The sequence below is a fragment of the Rhea pennata genome, chromosome 6 (genome assembly GCF_028389875.1).
Source record: "Rhea pennata isolate bPtePen1 chromosome 6, bPtePen1.pri, whole genome shotgun sequence".
Lineage (NCBI taxonomy): Eukaryota > Metazoa > Chordata > Aves > Rheiformes > Rheidae > Rhea > Rhea pennata.
In genome coordinates, this window is record NC_084668.1 from 27,214,353 (window position 1) to 27,237,489 (window position 23,137).

General features: G+C 42.3%; 1 protein-coding gene across 1 annotated transcript in view; it reads left to right on the forward strand.

Annotated features, from left to right (window-relative positions):
• The first annotated feature begins 1,208 nt into the window (after positions 1 to 1,208).
• Positions 1,209 to 23,137, forward strand: part of PPP1R1C (protein phosphatase 1 regulatory inhibitor subunit 1C) — a 45,298-nt gene continuing 23,369 nt past the window's right edge. Inside the window, 3 exon segments of the mRNA XM_062578768.1 lie at positions 1,209 to 1,317; positions 1,320 to 1,465; positions 3,659 to 3,719. Coding sequence (XP_062434752.1) covers positions 1,209 to 1,317; positions 1,320 to 1,465; positions 3,659 to 3,719 — 316 coding nt within the window.

Here is a 23,137-nt window from a genome sequence, read left to right on the forward strand (position 1 = left end):
TAAGTTGAGGACAAGCTTTGCCAGTAAGGGCTTTCCTGCTCCACTTCTATTTCTTTCCTGTTGTTGGTAGTGTGTTACAGGAGACTGGCCCAACACTGTGCACTTCAAGCTAGGCTTTAAGTGTAGCCCTTTGAACTTGACGGGACATTTTCCACCCAGGGCTGTAATTTTAGCGTAAAGCCCACCTTTGCTGCAGGAGCCCTGCTATGTTGTTATGCAGGGGTCAGAGGCACTAGGTAGAGAGTAGGCTGAGTCAGTGGTAGCTGTGTATTTTTTCACAGACCCCTTTTTGATTGAAGAGTGAAATGTGTAAATCAAATAGATCGACCATAAAGTATTATTAATCTAATTCTTTTCCTGGTGCTTAGAAGGCAGCACAAATTTTGTACCTCAAAATTAGATTTGACCCTCTGAATTTCAGCCACCTAAAAGTGAGGTGTCTAGTCTGGATCATTTTTATTTTTTCCAGAGTTGATGAAGAGAAAGTATCATCTCTAGTGAACGCTCTATCCTACTTATCCTGGGACCCTTGTCCTAGGACAGGATGAATTGCTTTTTGGTGCATCCAGCGAGAGGGAGCCTAGATGGCTGGCAAGTTTTCAGTATCTGATGCTATGTGAGATGGATCCCATCAGGAGAGATTGCAGTCTAAATCTTAATTAGCCTAAGGTGCAAACCCACTTGGTAAACTAGATCTGCTTCATGGAACTGTAGGCATCTGTATGGCATCATCATCAAAAATCTTCCTGAAGGAGGCTTAGAAATGACTTGAAGAGCAAAGAAAATTTTTCGTCATGTGAGAAGAGGGGAGAGGTTCTGGCACACTGCACCAGAGATGGAATTAGTGCATCCACCCTCCTGCTACCTCCACCCCCCAAAATCTGAAAACTTCCTGATTTGTGTTCATCAATAATTAAGAGCCCATCAGCAATGCTCACAGGGAGCTTGCATTGCACTTTTGAGCAGCCAGTTAGTAATGTACGGTGGAGAGATCCTCTTTTTCAAATCCCAGGGCGCCCGGCCATGCAGTGCTAGTATTGCATTTTCAATTAGCTCCTGAGTGACCGCTTGGCATGTGTAGGAGCGAGCGGTGCACAATTAGCTTATTGTTCCTCTCCGCTTTGTGCTGAGAGCGTCTGAAGGACTGGAGAAGAGAGGGGGAGGAAAAGGGGGGGGGGGGAGTAGTCAAGCCAGCGGCATCGCTGTGGATGTGGAATAAGGCAGTAGCTCGGCTTGTAGAGATCCGCTTGCTAAGTCGGGAATTACAGCGGCTGCTGAGGAGGGCTCAGCGGGGCTCTGGGGAGGGCCCGGGGGGAGCACAGCGCCAGCCTCCCTCTGCCGCGGCTCCCGGCTCTCCTCTCTCCTCGTCCGCCTCAGCAGCGGTATGGAGCCCAACAGTCCTAAAAAGATACAGTTCGCCGTGCCGCCGTTTCAGAGCCAAATAGACCCCGAGGCAGCCGAACAGGTAAGAAGGACGAGTTCCTGTCGCCGCTTTGGGGGAGCGGGGTGGGGCTGAGGGCACTTGTGGCCTGACCGCTCTTCTGGCTGCTGTCGGTGTAACTGAGGGCTGTAGCCGTGTGTTTGAACGCACCCGAAGATGGAGCAGGATGTGTCCTTTAGCTAGAGTAAGTTGTCTTTGCCTTCGTGCGGTACTTGCTGTGCCATTTTCATAACTGGGTTCCTGCTCTAATACTTCACATTAATACGTGCTCTCAGCAAATCATCTGAAATACATTCTTTTCACATATAGCAAAATACGAAGTTGGTAATATTACACAGCCCAGACAGAAGTCAGTTTACTTACCATTAATTTTGACGTGAGAAAATATGATTTACGTTTTGCACAGTGCTTATTTCTTCAGTTTTGTGTATTCAAAATTTTGATACCATTTTCTTTTTATTGTTAGTGTTTTATACATCTTCCAGATACTTAAGTGTAGAAATGCACCTGAATGTCGCATTATGTACACATGAAATGAATATGCGTACTAGTTTAGGTTTTGACTCTCAAAATGTGTGCGTACACAGATATATGTATAAATCTATGGAGGAAAGAAATCCGTTAGGTATGCGTAGGCGTACATAAAGGAGGACACACAGAATCCTAGGAGAAAAGCTGAATAAACCCTAATTAGGTCACCTAGTATATCACCTATATCTGTGCAAGTCCTTCTGGACGTTTGCTTCTATTTTGGTGAGTCTGCTTGTGGATGGTAGCAGAGGAACGTTATAACCTTGACGGTTCCATGTTAACAGCGGTGAAATTACTCGCATCCTTAGGACAGGTGTCTTGTTTCCTGAATATTCTGGTGTCATGTCTCTTCAGAGACAACTGCCTTTGCCGGAAAGCGATGGGCTGTGGGTGGCCACTGAACGAGGAAGTGCTAGGAGGGCACAGCAGAGAACTGCTGCAGGTCTTCGTTTCGTCCATGGACACTTCTGCGCTGTGTCTGTGACTTACGGAGCGGTACTGCGACTAATTCACGCAGGATGTTCTGTTATGTATGAGAATCACAGGATTAGGACTTCACTGAATTCCTACAGCTTCTGAAATGCTGTGGGCCCAATTCTGCCTGGTATTTGTGGGCTGTCCCTTCTTTATGCTGTGATTTTAATTTCAAGCGCTAACATTCATACTGCGGATGCGTGATGGAAGCGTGCTAATAAATTCTGCTGTCGGCTACGTTTACACTAACCCCATTAAACCAGATGATGTAATTTTCTGTTTACGCCTTTGAAAGCAAAATTTGAACCCAGCTATCTACAGATGTTGGCTCAGCAAGTAAAAAGAACAACCACACTGACATTGAGGTTTTGTCTCAGAATGGTTTCTAGTTTAAATACTCTTGGTCACTCTCTCAAATTCAGCAGAATGTCAATAGTCCAGAGGCTTTAGTAGAGCAAAATAAAGCTTTCAGCACAAATGCGTCCATTATCAGAAGACAGTCCAATACCAGGTAGCTAAACGCCTGACATTAATGGAACAAAAAAATCTTAACTGAATAAATAAGAAGAATCACATACAATTACTATTCAGGGTTGTATGTTAATACATAAATATCTAGGCTATAGTGCTGTTTGGAAATAATCTTTTGGAAATATTCAGAACAATAAAAGAACAATAATAGTGCCTGTGCCTGTGGTAGAAATATTCTTAACTAATTTCATTGGAAGATGTATGAGTAATATCAGCTCTCAAGTGGCCTTGCAAAATATTCTTATTAATAATAACTTGAGAGAATTGTGACAATACTAGATATTTGCATATATAAGCTTACAATCCACTAAAATGGAGCAGAGCTAAATGCCAAGATTTTAAGATACATCAGAATGGCTCGGTGATATAGGTCCAATAACTTATTCAAGATGACTGCGAATCCTAAAGGTATTTTGGAAAGACTCTCCCCAGCACTGTTGCTTTCCATGTACAAGCACTAGCATGATTCTGATCATTGTCACGCTAGAACAGCAGGTAGTAAGACATGCTGCTGTTCTATTAGTATTTCCTCTTGTATCTTAATCAACTAGTTAGCTTAGTTAACCTAACGTAGCTAACTTAGTTTACGCTCAGGAGAACACCAGACAGATTTGTACTTTGCTTTGGGTTCAAGGTAGTTGATGGTCCCTAATGACTCTGCTTGGTTTATGCATGTTACAGATCAGGAAAAGAAGACCTACCCCAGCATCACTCGTCATCATGAATGAACACGTGCCCCCAGGTAACTGTTGAACTGGTATAATGGAATAACATATCTTCTGCAAATTGATTTTATTAAATACCTGATTTTTTTAAAAAAAACATTAATTTCACACACTAAATATCAGATAATGGATCTTCTATGTAAGAAGAGAGTTCATGTGCCCCCAATCCAGCATTTCTGTCCACAACCCTTTTTCTCCCTGGGTAGGTGCTGTGGAGATTAACGAAGTTGTAGTTCGTTACATGGAGAACATGGTTCTAGAGATACCAGAATGGATCCGTGGTTAATTCAACAATTGCTTCTGCAAAATAGGTTGTCTTTTAGCTCTCTGTTAAAACATGTTATGTCTGTTTTCACTATTTCCTTTCAACTGTGAATAAGTTTTCGTCTTCTAAGACTCCTTCTGGAAGTTTTTATGTGGGATGAGATGATCTAAGATTGCGACATACTTTGTCACGTAACAGTGACTTCTGAAAGACTCTATAATAAGCTCTTTTGGAAAATATTATAAGTGAAAAAGCTCAGCAAAAATGAATTGCAGGAAAAAGTCATCTAAACATAATCCCTTTGAAACACATTACCCACTTTTTATCAAACTTTCTTTTTTGTATAGTGCTCTGTATATTTTTTTTTGTGTGTGTGTGTCTTATCTCTGTCAGCTGAAATTCTTTATAAAAGCAGCTCAGCTATTTCCTACTGATATATCTCTTAGGCTAACGAATATAGCAATGAACTCTCGGTAAAGCAAAGCCATGGTGGCTCTGTTAGGATCTCCACGTTGTGCTCGGTATTGATGGCCTTCAGTTGTAATTAATGTCCATAGGAGCAGAAGTTCCTCAGAAAAGTGCAGGAAAAAGCTTTCAGTGAGCCCTGCTTTGGGGTTTGGCTGGCTGCACCCCTTGCTTCAGGTCAAACTTGCATTCTGGCAGGAAGATAGGGTGTTTTGTGCCCTGACAGCGGGGCTCTGGAAAATCCCCCGGACCTGAGAGACCGGGCAGGCATTCTCCGGCAGGTCGGCTCTTGGGAATCACATGTGAGAGCCCTACCGTGGACTGACTTTCCTTAGCTAAATGGGATCTGCATTTCTAGCCTTATTTTAAAATAATCTCACCTTGACCGTTGATCTTTTTTGCAATTCACTTTGTACACTTAAAACTGTTTCATTTCCTTTGATAAACAGATACTTGGTACAGGACCAAATCAAAACCAAACACAGAATAAGGAGTCTTTTTAATTTACAGGAAATTTTACTGTAAACAATGATGCATGTCTGTTATCTCCTTTCCTGCAATATTTATAATAAATCTTCAAATAAATAATTTTTATTACCAAATACAATTGCCACAAGTATCAGTCAAATTTTCCCTATAAGCCCAAGAGCTAGCATCCACCTTTTTCACTTATTTATATAAGTTAGCAAGAGCTAGAGCCTCCTGGCACCTTGCTGACTGGAGCCACAAGTGCTGGTTTGGTACTGGATTTTGAATAGAATTCAGCAAAATATTGAATAACAATTTATCTCCAAAAATGGTTGATTTATCACTGCACATATTTACAGTCAAGAAAATAATAATAATAATGATAATTATATAAATTTGACTCTCAATATATTGCTTTGGAAGCATGATTCTCCAGATCAGTGGGGAAACTGTGGGGCAGAGAACTGAAGCGGGCTTGTCGTAGTCGCCTGCCTGGTTAGGGCTGCAAAGTCGAATCCTCTCTCTTGACTTTTACGCATGGGAGCACTCAATTCCCTCCTTAGGAGCAAACAGGCTAGTGAAGGATCTGCTTCCAAGGGTCTGAAACACGTGTCTCGCTGTGCTTCTGAGTGTTCAGATGCCCACGCAGTTTCCTCAAATGATGTAAACTTATTTTATTTTGAAAATTTTCAAAAGTTTCTAGGAATCAGGCTTTTCTGTAGGCTTCTGTTGCAGCTGCTCCTGATTGCAGCAGGAAAAAAAAGCAGCATTTTTGTGGTATTTTGATGTTCTGGATGCAGACCCATCTGGAAACCAGAAAGGAATTAAAATGTTTTTGGACATTTCAGAGCTTTAAAATAAATTCAATTTAAGTTGTACTGTGCAAAGGTTTGAAACAGTTGTTTTCTTCTAAGTCTTCTCATCCACCCTTGAGGTATGCTGCAGATTTGACAGGAGTCTGCCGTCACTGATTTAGGTAAGGGCCACGGCGGCTTAAAGTGAAGATGGAGTGGATACTAAGGCTAAGTAATTTTAAACTGATGACAGCTTCTGAAAAACTGTAACAAGCGTCTACTTGGCTTCCTTGCTTCCAAGGAGACAGTACGTGCCAGACTCCACTAAATGATTAAAAAACGAGCGGTGGGTCGGACTGCAGGGGCTATACCCAGCACGCAGTATCATCGGCTGGTGTGCTTCCTCCTGTCCGCTCTGGTGGACACGACATACGCCTGCGGTCAAAGTTAGCAAAAGAGAAATTTGGGTTGCAACAGCAACAGTAGTGACTGCAGTGGGCAGTGTAGGTTGTGAAGCAAAATAAAAATGAATAAGCCCTTAATTTTGTCTGTAAATACTCTGTAAATTGCTCTGGCATGAATCCGAGCAGAGGAACTAGCGCCAAAAAGATCAAGATTCAAGTTATCAAATTACTTAGCTCTATTGTGCTTCAGTTGCTGTCAGCGGAGCTATATTTTATGGGCATATGGTGTCTGATTTCATAATATCTAATCAATTTTACCTTTTTTGAACTTAAAGACCTGTTTACTATTTGTAACCAAAGCAGATATTTGAAATCAAAGACAGATACTAGTGAACAGAACTACAAAAATGTGCAGTATCTCATCCTGTGCAAGATTCCTGTATGGGCTGCTTGGGTAACCGAGTCATATCCTGCTGCAGCCACAGTCACTTCATGTGACATAAACATGTGCTTCGTTTTAAGGACACATTTAAGTGTTGTGCTGCACAGGAGCTTAATCCAAAAATTACTAAAGCTCTCTTGCTTCCTCTTTGTTTTGTGGCATGACTGGAAGTAACAGAAACTGAAAATTACCATACTCTGTAAGCAACCTTTTTCTGCACAGCCATAATATACTCAAAAGTTATTATCTCCTTACACAGCGTGGAAGAACATATATATATATATATATATATATATATATGTGTGTGTGTGTGTGTGTGTGTATATATATATATATATATATATACACACACACACACACACACACATATATATATATATCTCAAAACCAGTTCTTACTACTTAAAGTCTAACTGTGCTGTAAACTAGCAGAGCGTCGTGCTGCAGTGGCTCAAGTATAAGCTGGTAGTGATGTAGAAAAGTGATGGCTGAGGGAAGAAAGCATTTCAGACCACGTCTCAGGTTGAATGTCGTTAGTGCTCGCTTTGATCAGGAGGCAGCGCTGATGTTCTTGGATGAGCGCGGACGAGCTTTGTCACGGAGCCAGCGCAACTTCAAACGGCCTGGCCGGCAAAGTCTGTTCGACTTGTGTCAAAGTGCTCAGGTTTCTTGAAGCTTTAGAATAATGGCAAACATTAGGATAAAACTTCTGCATTTCTGGACTTCCTAGGTATCTGCTGTTTCCAAATCTCCTCTTTAATTGTTGCATGTTTTGGCTTCCTTGCTTGTAACGTAAATGTTACTCAGTGTTTGGAAATAAGAAAAACATAGCACAGTGTTTTGATAATTCTTCCCCAGAGCTGCCTTTTTGTTTTCATGAGTCTCGTTTCAAGGCAAAGAAGATATTATCACTACAAAAGCAATATAAAACATATATACCAAGTACAAATTGATACAAAATCTGAGCTTTCTGAGTTCTGGAAATCGTAACTGAAGATTAGAAAGCTGTACCCCTCTCCAGAGAAGAAACTTGCTTGCTGCTGGTGTTGGGGCATTAGCAGTTTTCCCACCGTGTTCCCAGCGGACTGGCTTTTGCCCAGGCAGGGGTTCATGCATTTCAGCTTGCTGCTGCTTCCCCAGAGCCTCCTTAGGTGCCCTGGGATCAGCGTCAATATTTAGTATGGTAGCAAACAACACAGCTGGATGGGTGGTGGGAGGAACAGTTGTCCTTACACCTGCTGCAGTTCCATGACAACCCAAAGTAGATTATTTTTTTTATGCTAAATTGGTTCTAGGCACTCCCATACTTTCCCTGCACGATGAACCTCATTACCATGCTCTTCTGATGAAGAATATGATACCACAGGCATATCCTTGAGGGGAAAAAGTGCCATATTCTCTATACAAAATTAATGTTTGCGACTAATATTTGTTACATTTTACTTCTAAGTAAATGAGTGTATTTGTTTTACATCTAACGCTCACATTTTTTTTCTCTCGAGACAAAATAGCCTGAGATCAAAGAAGACCTATTAGGTAGGAGACAGGTGTTTGTAAAACTTTTCCTGCTGTCCTTTTTCAGACAAAAATTTCACTGAAACTTGAATCAGCAGAGAATTCTTGGCCTCACCGTTCATGAAAACTGATATGTTTTTCAAAAGCACGAGATTCTGGCTACTTAGGATACACTGCTTGCTTTGGTTCAGGAAATAGAAAGTGAGTAAGCCAATAACAGCTGTTTTCAATTGAAAATTTAGGCTTCTAATATTGTAATAAAGTATTCAGAGAAAGCAGTTCATCAATAAAAACTGTCATTAACTATGTATTTTTTTTTTGCCAAACTACTTGGCTTTTCTATAGGCTACCTGTGCATACCAGTTAAGCAAGCTAGCTGTTTTTATTTCACTCTAGGACGTTATGGAGGTATGGCAAAAAGCAAATGAGAAAGATCCGTTTCCTGTGCACACGCTACAGGATAAGTGCTGCTCTGTGTATATTAGCGGTGGCTAAAGGTGACCAGAGAAGAGGCGCTGGCAGTCAGGGCAGTAAGTACCACTGTGAGGTTCAGGCCTGCATCCCCCTTGCTAGAAGGGCCAGCTGACCCAATGGGGCAGTGAAATATATATAACAAACATTATATGAGGCCATAAATGCCATAAAAGGCTTCCAGAACGGAGGAGAAAGTACATATGGTTGAGTAAATCCTGCTGTTTGCTGGCTTATGTAGCTAGTATGACAGCAAATATTTGGTGGCAAGCTACATCCGTTTTTCTTATCTATATAAACTGGGCTAGAATGGTCCTGTATTCAGGTTACTTCGAATTTATGCTGCAGTTCAGGATCACAGAAATCCCTGGGACAAGCCACAGCATAATTTCCTTGCACGTAAAGATGCCACGATGCAGTTCTTGAACATAAGACATGGACAGGAAACTGTCTGAGCTGTTTTTAATGCAGCCCAGAGGCGACAGCTCGCAGGTTCCAAACAGAAGCAGTGAAACTGTTTTTAAGAAAAAAATCTTTCCTTTTGCTTAGCATCTTTCAAATGCAGACACTCCCATACTTGTGTGGACAGGAAGCACATGCTGTGTTTTCACGAAAGGGTGAGGATTTTATGTCACAGCCGTTGTCTGCCAAAAGAGCTGTCAGGCACTCCGCGGTATGGTAAGGAGAGCAAGCTGGACGACTAGGTTTTAGTCTGTGTAGGTTGACTGGTGCAGTGTTGGGCCTAAATTAGTGATTATCACAAAGGCATCCATGTGCTTTTGAGATCCAGCAAGTAGACTGGTTAATAAGATTTTGCAGAAGATATTTTGAATATCCTCCACCCTTTAAGAATAGACTTCAAGTAGCTGCAGTGGACTCTGGTTTCACTGTCCTTTCTGCTTAGTACAGGGGATCTGGACCTAGACTGTAAAACTTTGGTGGAAGATGCGTGCTGTGGTAGATAAGACTGAAATCAGTGTCAGATGAGACCCCAAGCTACAGTGCTGAACACTTCAGATGCATTTCACTGCTAAGAAGCTGCGACTGGATGTCTTGGCCAAGCTACTTCTGTTTTAGTTACTTTTCTTTCCCTCACTCTTGGTAAACGTATAGAGTTTTGTGGAATGTATTTACCCGGTGGCTAGCTGAGCGATTGCATTGTTTCTAATTCACTTGGCTTTCATTCTTATTTCTACCCTGTATTTCACTTAGCTTTGTCAGCAATTGAGATAAGATTCAATGCATTTGTGCTATTCTTTCAGATCAGGAAATGTATTAGTGCACAAATATAAACATTCACTGGGAACGTTTTAGTCATTGTGTAAAACGCACTCCTAAGCACTGTTTCTTATAGTGCCTGGGTAAGCCTCATGTTCTGAAGGTGGAAAAGAGCCAAGACTTTCAGATCTGTCACTCTGAACAGCTCTAGTAGCCTCAGGCGACTGCAACACCAACTGAACTTTCTCTGGGTGATGTGTGGTCACTGTTCTTGCCCCTACTCTTGCTTTGGCTGCTGTAGGCATCAGCGCTGTTAATAGTATACTGTGTATATAAGAGTTATAGGTATGAGGACTACAAGGACGATTTCTCTTTAGGGTGTGATCTGTGGTCTTCAGCTCCAGCTCAGGATGAGCCTTTGCCACTTGCAAATGGCAGTCTAAATCCCTGAACCACACTGCTGGTATGGTAAAACATCTCTATGAAGAAACCAAAAGGTCTCGAGTGATAACAGTCTGACAGCAGGGTGTTAATAGAGGAAGCAAACCAAGAGATCTCCAAATGGCAGGTTTTTGATGGCCAAGCACTGAAGTCAGTGAGCTCAACTTTCTATAGAAGAACTATTCATTCATGTTACTAGTTGCACTATTTGACCCCAATGTATTTAGTAGGTATAGGTAATTTAAGTAGATAGCACTGTCTAAAACTTGAATTGGATGTTCAGCTGAAAGACTGGGTTTGAACTGCCTTATTTAGTTGGTTAGGTAATGCTCTAAATGAGGAGAACAGTAGAGATATTTGTGTAAGGAGCCAGAGCAGTGATGAACCTGGTAGGAGCTAGGATCCCAAAACAGCTGCCTTTCCCAGCACCAAGACCTCTCCTTTCAAAGGCCAGGGTCTCCACGGGGCTCAAAGCACATCGTCCCCTCTGCCGTGCAGCGACCTGCCTCTGGCAGCTGCCAGGTGTCACCGACCAGCTCTGAACCCGGGGGAGCCGGACCTGGAGTGGGGCTGCATCGCCTTGGAGGAGGGCTTCCCTCCCCGAGGGCCGGGAGCCACCGTCTCTCACTCTGCAAGGTATCACCAATAGAAGACAGGCAGCTGGGAGAGACAGTATCTCTTGATGGTCTCCTCCGTTGGGAATGCCAACAGGAGTTTGGCAGGAGAAGCATCTCCTGCTAAGTACTGGTAGGTATTCTGAGGACTCTTGCCTCTTTTTTTTTCCTCCTCACTTCTCCCCCCAAAACATGTACATGCTAAAAAACATAACTTACAGAAACAGTGAATTTCACAAGAAATTGTAATTCACAATTTATATTAGCAGTAATAATTAGTATCCCTTTTCAGAAATTTTCATAGTGGAAATTACTCCAAGAAAGTCAAAACAAAAAGGTGTCATGCATGTTCAAGTCAAATTCACTTATTTTTCATGACTTATTATAATCCATGCTTCAGTCATTTCAAATGTTTAATTAAGATGTCATAGCACATTCTACATGATACATAATACATATAAGCTTGTTTTATTTTACTGACCACAGTCCAGTTGGCTGAAGTGAGTAAATTCACAATCAAAACAAGTCAAGGAGTCTCTTGCACTCACCAGCACTTGTCCTCTCTTGGTGAGAAGAGCGAGAACGTGATCCAAACCTAGTCTGCACAGGCTCTGGTGTGTGAAGCGGGCTGAACCAGCCAGGCAGACTGGAAATAGAGGTTGAGCCTTGACAGCCAGGACTCAGGTCTCTGACCTAGACCAGAGAAGCGGTGCAGCTGCGGAGACGTGACACCAAAATAGTTTACTCGCTCCCAGTTCGGCAGAACTGTGTTTGTCCGTTTCTCTCATTTTGGTCTCAAATGTTAAGAGCTAAATTTATCCGCTCCCCGTGAGTGTGGCTGAGCTCCTCAGACGTATCATGGCATGCTTGCTCTGCCTGCCTGCGGTTGGCTTTGGACTGGAGGGTCAGCATCCGTGGAACTATCTCGAAGTAAAGGAGATATTTTTAGAACTGAACCTTGTACTCTTTATCTGTTTTCCTCATTCCTTATACAAAAGCACCATAGAAACAGCCTTCTTCCATCCTAGGAGATTATTTTTGAATCATTTTTAATATATATAGGTTCATGTTACAGATCTCCAGCTGCTTGGTTGTCTGGTGTCAGATAAGCTTTTGGACTGTTCACTTCTGTTATCATCTTGCTGCTTATTAACACGACAAAGAAGTCTATCAGCATGGGTAGAAAATAGCAGTGTAATACATAATGCTGGCAACGTAAGAAAGTTAGTTTGACAGCTTCTGACTTTATTACCCTCATAAGGCTTAATATTTTGCCAGAAGTACCCTAACAGATTTGCACTAAGCCAAATAATTACACACTGTGTACCATTCGTTTTTGGTGAGGGTTCTGACTAGATTGTGAGCTTTCTATTTAAGAAGTGAAATGCCTCACTGTAGTTAACTGCTTCTTATAGTCAAAATTCTCACATAATATTTAATGCAGCTACGTGAGCATGCAATTTTTTGGCTTGGTGGTGTTGGAAATATTCAGCTCAAAATAGCTCAAAATAGATCCAGTTTGGCCTGTAAAAAATATTATGTTTGTATTTTGAGATTTTTTTTTTTAATAGCAAAATATTTAGAGACAATTTGAATGAAGTAATTTAAGATAATAGTTACTAGTTCCATCTGAACACAGGGAGAAGTAGTGTTTTGAATAAAAACGTCAAATTATTTTGTTTAAGGTTATGTTGAATTATACTTTGATAATGTGATAATATCGATGCATTTACTTTTTGCACAAACTAGGTAATGAACAAAAATCCATTAATAATCAATTTCAGCCTTGCTGGGGAAGGGGAGGGACACACCAAAGACCCCCTCCAAAACCAGGGCTTATCTCACCTCTACTATTTAGTACGTAATGCAACATTCATTTACCGTGGGGACGTGTGCAGGATAAATAGATAATGCCGACAGATGAGAGAGAATCCAGCTTTTAGCACTAACCTCATTATGTTCAGACTGCTGGGGGGGGTGGGGTTGTGTTTTCAGCATCAGTCAAGACAACCTCACTTACCGAGTTCCCAGAGACAAAATTTAACTCTTTATATGAGGTAGCTGAAACTGAAGCTTCATTTGAAAATACACTTGACGTATGAATTTAACAAATCTGAGTGCAGTGCTAGCAGAGACTGAACAACAAGCAGCAGCCATCAGTCGCAAGAGTTCCCGTCAGCCGGACGAGGCTGGGCTGCTGCGGCTTGGCTGGCGTGCAGAGCGGGGGTGACCTCGCGCTGCTTCCTGGCAGCCGGGGCTGGGGGAAAGGGGGTCGGCTGGGCCAGCCGAATCTCTTTTTGCAGTGATCGAAGCTGTTCTAGAGTAGAATAAAGCTGTACGTCCATTGGATCGGCACCATTTCCCCCTCCTCCTCTGCAAAATCCTATTCGTGCAGCTATTCAACATCAATATTCCAAATATTTTTTGATGACCTGTGGCTTTACTGGGGCAGCGGGAGAGCGTCTTAGTAGCAGAATGCAGTACGGGTGCGTGCTCGCGCTTCGTACGTGGCTTCCCTGGGACGTTTGGGACGCAGACGTGCCACGGGGGACGGATGCCTTGCAACTGTTCGTTCCGTATGATGCAACTCCACTTGCAAAGCCTGTTAGTGGAGCTGAGTAGGCAAATGTGCATTATAAAAGCTGTTACTCGTCGGAGGCCATATCCTTCACTCTGACAACATAAGCAGGGGGGAGTCGTGCAGAGCAGGCTATGAGCTTGACTGAGCCAGATGGAAAGTCTAATAAAGCGCTAAGCCCTACTGCATCCTACAGCACCATTTATCCTGCCACGCAGGCATCCCACACTCCAAACATTTCAGCATGAAGCCTCTTGCTCAGAAGAGAGAGAGGCTTGTGGTGGTAGCACTCCCTGTAAGCCTTTCTGAAGTTTCCCTTCCATGGCCGTTCTCCGGCAGCAGCCTAATGCATAGATCTGGACGAACCTTTCCTGCCTCTTCTCTGACAACCACCAAACAACAACATCTGCCATCTTAGCCACCATCTCTGCTAGGTAGCCACCATGCTTGCTCCACCTTCTCCTCATTACATTAGCATCTGCATGTGCTGGCGGGGTCAGCTACAGAATCACAGAGCAATTTAACCTACAAGACCAGCTGATCTCCATGTAACCTACTTATATTACTAAGTGCTATTTTATTACCTTTTCTCTTTGAAATGCAATTGTTTTGATGAGCCAATAGCTGAATGTGGGGGAAGGTAAGGGAGAAAAACCTCCTGACCGTCAGCTTCCTTTTAAAGAATTGTGCTCCAGAAGATTTTTTGATCTAGAGAATCTTCAAGTTTTAGTGTTTGTTTTGAACTGCAGTAAGTAGACAACAGGGCTGTAATTGTTCAGAAATGTGCAGTCAAGACTCCTAAAATGCTGACGCTAGTGTATGAGTTGCACCTTAATATATATAGCATATCCCATAAGAGGGTGTGGAACAGATCATCTCATATGAATCACAGTGATGTGCTTCTGACTGTGCTAGTACAGATGGAAATGTATAAAATGAAACGTTGGGTCACTTCTGCCTCTGTAGTTAGTGAGGTTAGTAGAAATTCTGAAAAACGTCTTTGGAAATTACAGGCTATCTTAGTTAACAAATTATTGCATTGTCATTTCCATCCTGTATAGTCATGTTCACGGTGAGAATGAAATTATGGAGCCTCATTTTGTTGACCTTTTAAGCTTCCATATATGAGACGAAGCAAAGAATTTGCATTACCAATATTTGCATCTTCTTTTTGTAGAGAGGATTCTAAAACCCAGGAAGTATTATTATTAACAGCCCACTTGATTCATGCGTGAACTGATGCGTGTATGTGAGGAGCTTTGTAATATGTGCAAACTAGAGAGGAGAGAGTAGCTGGCAAAGACTAGCCTTAAAGTGCGTTCTTTACTGAAATCCTGGAGGTATTATTTCGAAAGGAAGGAAACCCTATAGGCAGCAATAATCATCAAAGCCTGAATCACTGTCTAAGGAAAAATTTTATTGTTTTCTATTTGTTTTCTTCTCCCATGGCAAATGCCACTTTCCAGAATATACAATACGCAGTTACTCAGCTACGATATATTTCTTTTTTCTTTCATGGCTCTATGAGCTATAGCATGCTAAGAAGTGTTTGACTTCTTTTACTTTTGGCTGCTGCTGCTGTTTTTTATTTTAGAGCTTAGAATATTTTTACAGCTCACAATAAAGAATGAAACGGCTCACAGTGATAGTTATTGCAGCTGTAGCTGAGGTACAAAGATTACCATCAGTGGGTCAATTCTGAGCTATTTTTCATCACAATTGATTCCTGTATGTGAAGCTATTAGGAAATGGCTCAAATGTATATTAGGAGATCAGTTAGTGTTGTATTTCTGATGACTATGGATTTTTTTTATAATCTTTGCCTCAGTTGTATTTAGGTCTTCAACCTCTTCATTGAGCTATTTAAGCATGAATTAAGCATAAAGCAGGCAAGCAGCTGGAAGGTAACACTTTAATAACGCTATTCATTATTGCTGATGAATTCAAGTTTAGGGAACAGTTTTCTCAAGGTACTTAGCTTCTTTTTGTATTCAATGAACATTTTACATCTTCGCACAAACTGATGCGTTGCTCTGATTATTGCAGCCAATGGACAAATTAATTGCAAGCTGCTTGGGTAGTTTTGTGAATGCAGTTTGGTCAGTAGCCATGTTTTGCCAATATTTAATAGTCTGGCAGTACGCTTTGCTTAGCCACGTTGATTTCACTGAGAAGTTTCTGGTTTTTGAATCTGTTTCTCTGAATATTCTCTGGCAGTCACTCAGTAGCAGGCTCTCCTGTAACTTTTAAAAGAGTTTTTAACTTTGCTTTTTCTTCTACTTCCTTTCTCCTTCGTGTAAGGCTTTTCTTTCGCTGCTGTTTTTCAGGCTAGGCAAGCTTGTGTTGTGAGTGTGGAAATTACCCTCATCCCATGCAGCAGAGATGTAATCTTTACTGACGTCTGCTTTTGTGTCAGAGGAGACCCTGTGTCAATATAACCTTGCAATTAGGTGAGGTCTCCTTCTGCATTGTCTGATGAATTTTGAGGCACCGCACTATGCTTTAGGTTGATTTTCCAGTCCGCATCCTTTACATTGTTCCGCATCGCTGTGACAGACTCTGCTTTTCCAAGGTCTCCTTGTACTTCCCTTTGAACTCCAGCACGGCCAGGCTGACTCCGTGATTCCATCTGCAAGAGCAAGAATTAATTGATTTAAGGGAATCATCCTGAATGGATATCCACATAGATAATCATGTATCTTTTAAGCCTTTACTTTGCACATTTTTGTTAATGTTTGTTAATTTTGTTAAGTTTCCAATCAAATTTTAGACCAAGCGGCCAAACATTTTAAATTCGTCATTGCCAGTCACTGCAGTTTTCTTCAGTTTATCTCATGTATTTTTATTTAGTTGAATGAATTAACATGGATCTTCAAAACTGGAGTGAACATTAATGTGACTGTCATTTTTTGGTTTAGGTAATGACTAGGAACCCAGTCTACATGTGGCTGAAGTTCTTTCTCAGTTGCAGTAACTCTAGAACTAGTTCTTTAAATGAGAAAGTAGTTCAAATCTTGTCTTCTCTTTGCTTTGCCTTTTGCTTTTCTTTTTTGCTTTTCTTCTAGATTTGTGCTATGTCTCTTGGATGAAATCATGACTTTGAAGTTAGCAGAAAAACTTCCCTTTGCTTATGGCCTATTGAAGTCAGTGGTAAAATGATTCTGCTTTTCACTTTCCTCACAAATTCTGCTTTGTCTGATCTGTATTGCTGATATAGACCTTATATATGCCACAGTATTTACTCTGAGTAGCCCTCAACGTGGTTTGAACTTCTATTTGGAGCAGTGCTCACTTTCCCATGATGTGAAGTGAAACAAGACGTGGAAGCATCTTGCTCTTTTTGGATTGTCGGGGGTAATTTGTGCACATGCTGTGCTGCCTGTGGCCAATTGCAAAGACTTATGGTTAAATGTAACTTTACTGTGCTGGAAATAGAAGAAATGATTTGCTTTCAACTAAATGATATTCCTTTGGAATGGGTTAACTCGGTGGAGCTCTGAAGCAGCTTGCTCTTAAGATTGAACTGGAATTTCTGTATGCAGTGACACCTTGTGGTCCTACTGGTGGGTTTCTCCGTTCTACAGTTTGATGAATTGATCAGTGATTGGCTGCAGATTATATAAAAAGAAGTTTACCTCAAGATCATTCCTGATGTTCCTGACTTCTTTATCTTTGCCAACTTAGCTCAGCAAATAAAACACTTATATTGTGTCAGCATATGTGCCATCTGAGAGCCCGAAAGAAAAAAAAATCCTTGCACTTCATTCTGATTCCATGTTAGTCATTTGTTCTTTGAAAGCCATTTCTGTTTACTTCACTGAAAAGGAGCTTGTGGGGCTTAGAAAGCAATAAAAAGACTTTAAATTCAAGTCTCGCATTGTTTATATCGTGATTTAAAGTCGGTCTTTGCATCGGTTATTTGAACAGAAGATTTATTTTAAAAGACTATTTCTCCCGGAGTTGATTTCTGTGTCTGGGAAGAACTGCCAAGTCTGTAATTGTCCCCATATGACTGATTAGGGGCTTCGTGTTTGGAAAAGCCTGCTCAGGCGTTCCCTGCTGCTCTGCGTGGAGCAGGGCTGCGGAGTGCTGCCTCCCATGAACGGGAGATGCAGGGTGTCCGTCTGAGAAAAGTAGACTTCTACGTGGGCTTTTTTTCATTACAGGCTTTTTCATGAAACCTGCTGTGTGGTCTAGTTCTTCACAACTAGGATTATAAGTAAAATAATAAAAATACTAAAAAAAAAAAAAAAACCCTTGTCAAATATTACAAGTTGTTCATGCCATTTCTATCAAATTAGTATCTTCTGCCACCAAAAAGTCCTTCTAATTATGATACATATTTTTCCAGATCCCTTAAAAAACTGTTAAAATCACTTTTCTTTTTTTCTGCTATTTTGGGCAGAGGCACGACACGGCACACGCTCCATCAGTTTTTGGTGTTACCATTTAAAGCCAGTGTCGCATCAGAGAGAGTCTCACGTCCGAAAGAGCCTAGGGCAGCCGGAAGAGGGGCAGAATCAGAGAGGTGTGTAGGTCTGGCCGTAGCTGCGGTGGGGCCTCAACGTTGCCAACCCCGAAGGCCCTGAGAGCAGGAGAAAGGCATCGCAGGTCTCCTGGAGCCCAGTCCGCCCGGGGGCAGGTGGCCGCTTGCGTGCGTAACTGCTCACGGAGGCCAGCAGGAGCTGCTCGGCTCGTGCTCTCCACGCCGGAGCAGCGAAGCACGTCGGATGCGGACGCGCTCTTTCCTACGCCCATGCGCTCCCATGCATGCTTCCTGATCAAGCTGAGAGGTGACCTCCGCTAGCAAAATGGCTTCGGTTACGAAGGTGACGCAGTGTTTTGCCTCCTGTGTGCCCATAGTATCCGAGAAAGTGGAAAGAACCAATAGTTATTGATAAAAGGGGAGAAAATAAAGAATTAAATTTAAGTTCTTATCCAAAATACTCTAATGTATATTTTGAGAAGCTTTATTTGATTTATGAGACTTATTTATAACTTTTTTTTTATTTCCATGTAATAGTTTGGGGGAAGGGAGAATGAGAAGTTGACAACAAAAAGCTTGGGAGAAGGTCTGAGGGGTTTTTTTTTGTGCTTGTTATGGTAATTTGTGACTGTTCTGTGGTAACATTGCAGACCTGATTCATCGTGGTTATATTCTATGCCAGCAAAACTAACCGATTTCCATGAGTTACGCTGGCATGAAACCGGAATAGCAAGGTGGTGAATCAGGTGCCATAGTTCCCTTCTGCGATTGGTATGATGTAAACAGATTCACATTTGAGGTTTGCAATGTCTCCAGTTTCCTCCAAACAGAATCACAGTCTCAGACTGTATGGTTTGGGGAAAGAATGATCTGCGTAATTCATGAAAAGTGGTTTTATTTCATACCCGAAAGGCTGTGCAGTTATCCGTAGGTCCTTAGATACTGTCTGCGTGGTTCTCGGAGATGCAGACGGTGTTTGGAACAGATGTGTTGTGTTGGCAGCAATGGATGGTGGTTTTCTTCATTTACAAGTTGACTTTCAGCACCATTAGCAAGGATTTGTCCTAAAGAAGGAGACTCCTACTCAGTACCACTAGTGAGTACTTCAGTATCGAAGGTGGGAAATACAAAACTATGTACGTGGGCTAATTTATGTCAAAATGTCCAAACAGGTGGCTCATACAGCCTGTGGCAGCTTAGTGAAAGGCTGGTTACAATCAAGAGTTAGCTGGGGAAAACTTCTACCCAAACTAGGGCTACGCTGCGGCAAATGAGTGTATGAGACACCACAGCCAACTATACTTGGGCTGAAATCACTTGTAGATACTAAAAGTGAGTGAGTAATACACTCATTGCAGGCCCGTTTTCCACTGATCTGAGAAGAACTGGGCTTGATGTAAAAGAAGTTCAGGTGAACACAAGCCCTTGGCGTGGGCTGCCAATGGTGATGCCGCTGCCGGCGCAGGAGCAGGGACCTGGAGACCGTGGCCTTGGTGGACCAAGCGCAGAGTGGCGGCGTAGCCTGGCTTGGGCTGGCTCCCTTCTCCGGCAGTCACTGTCACAGCGCTGGATTTGCAGCTCTGCCCACGGGTCCACCAACAGCCTACTCTTCTGCGTGGTGAAACGCTGCCCCGGAGCTGAATAGAAGTGAACGCTGCCTCACTTTGTGTTTGGGCTGTGCCAACGCTGCACCAAGAGAAGAATTCTCTTTTGAAGAACTGTGCACACGCACACACGCATGGATAGTTATCAATTCAGCTTTCTAATGCTGTGAAAAGAAGTGTGTTAACATAAATCCGAAGAATCTGACCGAGTAGGAAGAGAATTCTGCAGAACAGAGGTCTCTCTCTCTCTCTCTCTCTCTTTTTTTTTTTTTTTTTTTAAGGAAAGAAATAGTAAAAATCAGTGGAAAAGGCCACAACGTAATTTCATCTGAAGTTATTCTGGTATAACTTTTCAAGACAGTGGCCCGCTTATGCGCTTTGTTTTCAAAGAGCGGTGGTGAGGGCCGCGGTGCTGCGAAGCGCTCCGACCCTGCGGGAGCCTTGCTCCTTCCACGGCTCCGCGAGAGCGCGGTGCCGGCCGCCGGCCAAGCTCCGCGCGTCTGGGACTCGTCCCCGTCCTTCGGTTCAGTCTGCCGCTGGGGCTTTCTGTGTCCCCTCGAGCCAGTTGGGGTCGTTATGCTGTGCAAATACCTAAGGTAGAGGAGCCATCTGCTCCACGTTCGACCTTGAGCCAAGTAACAGGAGCTCTGGTGGTGAAGGCACAAACTGCTTATTTTAGCAGAAAGCACCTTATAGAATGAGCAAGGAAACGCTTGTGTATCGAGCAATACCTATTTTATTGTTTCCTGCCCAGACCTTGGTGTTAGTGTTCCCCCTAGGAGGAGGCACTAATGCAGAGGGCGGTGAAGGTGTGAGATGCAGCGGAGCGGTAAGGTACGCGCTCCCCCGTCGGCACCTGACTGAGGAGGGGAGAAGACCCTCTAGCTACTTTTTCCAGAGTAGCTAAAAAACTGCAGTTTAATGAGGAGCTTTTTCGATGTGAAGATTTTCAGAAACATATACTCATGCTGGCAGGGCTTACCAGGATATTTTGTAGTAATTAAATGTAATTACATCTATGCCTATAGTCAAGTTTTCATAGATAGTTACTGGCAAATAAAAACCAGCAAGCAAAGTCAAACAATTACCTAGATGAGCGTTTTGTGTGCTTTTCCTACTGGATTTTTTCCCCATTTCTTAGCACAGTGGTTTAGTAAAGTGACATGGGGTGCTAGCTGCTCCAGTGAAGTAGTTACAATATTGCCAAATACAGAGTATAAAATATTTTTTTTCCTTATCTTGTTTTCTGGAGGAAAAGAAGAATAGTTTTGATAGTGGAAAAACAAAATAATATTATGCCCATCAATTTACAAATTGATGGTCACGTTTCAGTGAGCTTGCTATACAAATACCAGTGGCAAACAGCAGCAAGGCAAGCTGGTAGATAAAATTAATAAATAAACATCCTTCATTTTACTGATAAGGGAATTGAAATGTGAAGTGATCAAAACTAAGATTTTCAGAAGAATTCAGGTCCATCTGCCACTAAGTGGCAGGAGGATGGAGAATTATTTGATAAATTGTCCATTTCTTCACGCAGTTCATGTAGGTCTGTGCTATTTAAGTGCATTTTTAAAAAGTTAGCCGGAACGGTTACCCGGTAACATGCGGCAAAGCTGGGAGCAGAGCAGCGCTTTCCACTGGCCAAAGGCACGAGCCTCACCTGTGCCTGTGGCAGGGAGGCTTGGTGGGGACAGAGCCAGGAAGGTTGAAGTCTCCTACTCCTACCTGCAAAGCTGTGTATTACCATCAGTTGTATTCATAAGACATCAGCATTTGGTCCATTTCCTTCACACGTTTAAGGACACATAGCATTAGCATCTTCTGATTTCTTTGTAGCTTGAGGTTAACATCTGCAGTATTGCAGCTGCAGTGCTCGCATGCCAGCCTGGCTCCTTGCTTCTGTTTCATCTGCTTTGCTGTCTCCAGTTTATATAGTGTCTCAGGATTATAAAAAGGCTCCAGGCCAACAGTGACATGGTGCCCTTAAATTTTATTGAGACTGATTTCTCTGAGATTCAGACCATTCTTGTTTAAATCATTGAACAAGTCATTAAGTCATTATTTAACTTAAATGTCATATGAGTACAGCTCATGTGTTATGTCCACTATCTGAGCAATTAAAGAGTACTGTAATTATTAGTTTTAAGGGAAAATTTAGACATCATGACGAAAAATTACCAAAATCTAAAGTCCTATTAGCCCTCTGTGATTTTTATCTGAAACTTTCCAGCTTTGTTTTCCCAAGGAAAATTCCAAACTTTCCACATAAAGCTTTCTCCAACAATTATACCAGCCACTTACTGAGTTTCTTCTGTGTAAAAGCCGCCCTCTGTGACCCATTCTGTTCCTCCAGTGCCCGACTGAAATCCTACAGAAAAAGCTTTTATTTGCTCTTGCCAAAGGGAAAGAAAGCAGGGTACTTAGCTGGATGAGATAAGCTTTTGCAGGATGACTCCACTGCAGAGCCCATGGGTGACATCAGAGGCCAAGTCCTGTAAAATATGTCACCTCTTGCCCTGCACAGTGGCTCCAAGTGCATTAACATTATCCAGCGGGAGAAGAGAGGCAGATGAATTTTAATCTCATTCTGAAATGACCATAAGGCTTCCCCCAGCCTGGTCATGCTGTTTGCGCAGTAATAGAGATTCACAAGAATAGTGACCATCAGCATCAAGCAGTTGTCATTCTGGCTCCCATAGACTTGGTTGGTTTCTGACCTCATTTATCTGATGATCCCTTTGGAGCCGCTCAGCATATTATGTCAGTCTGGTTGGTAGCTGTGCTAATAAACATTCGAGAGAGCTGTGCTAATAAGAGCTTGCAGGAGAGAAATCCCTTGGTGTTTCTTCCTCCTTATTTCAGTAATATAGTGGTTGAAACCTCATGGGTTTCCCTGAAAGTGAGGGGAATTTTGCACTGGGTAAAGACGAAAGCCTACGACTCTAACCCTGAAATGAGCTCCATGTAGGCAGATATACTTACAGACGTGACTGTCCTTAAAGAAATAAAGGCTCGTTCAGAGCATTTGTTTTCATATTTGGACTGATAGAAATATCCTTCAGATTGAATTGTTCACTGATGCAACACGGACCTTTTCCCTTCCCGCGAAGACTGCCTACAGCCTGAACCTTCCTTATTTTGCCAGGTTCTAGGCCAGTTTACCTGACCTAAGGGTCGCACTAGCGTCAGATATTATTTACCCAGCAAGGGAGAAAGCCAACAAATGCTTTTGCCACAACAGAGGTGTAAAGAAACTCTAATCAAAGCTCCAAATTTATTTTTGGATGCCTCTACTTTCCAATAACTTGGGCATGTACAAATCTGATCTCAGCTCTTCATATGGTTTCTAATATACCACTTAAAAACAAAACCACAAGAACTGCCAAGGAACAACTTCAGCAGATTAGACTCTTGTCAGCTAATTAGAGCAGCCAAAAATAAGTCAAACTGGTAAAATGTTCAGATTTGGAATGTAATACAGCAATATTGTGTTCTGTGAGGGCGGAACATGGAGCATCACTGAAAAATCTTCTCTTTCTGTCCTGTCCCTCGGAAGAGAGGGAACTTGTAGGGAAAAGTTATCTACCAAGAGACTGCACTTCACTTCAAAAAGAGAGAAATACCTAAATAACTGTATTCATGTTCTCCACGATGCCTCATTGCAAACA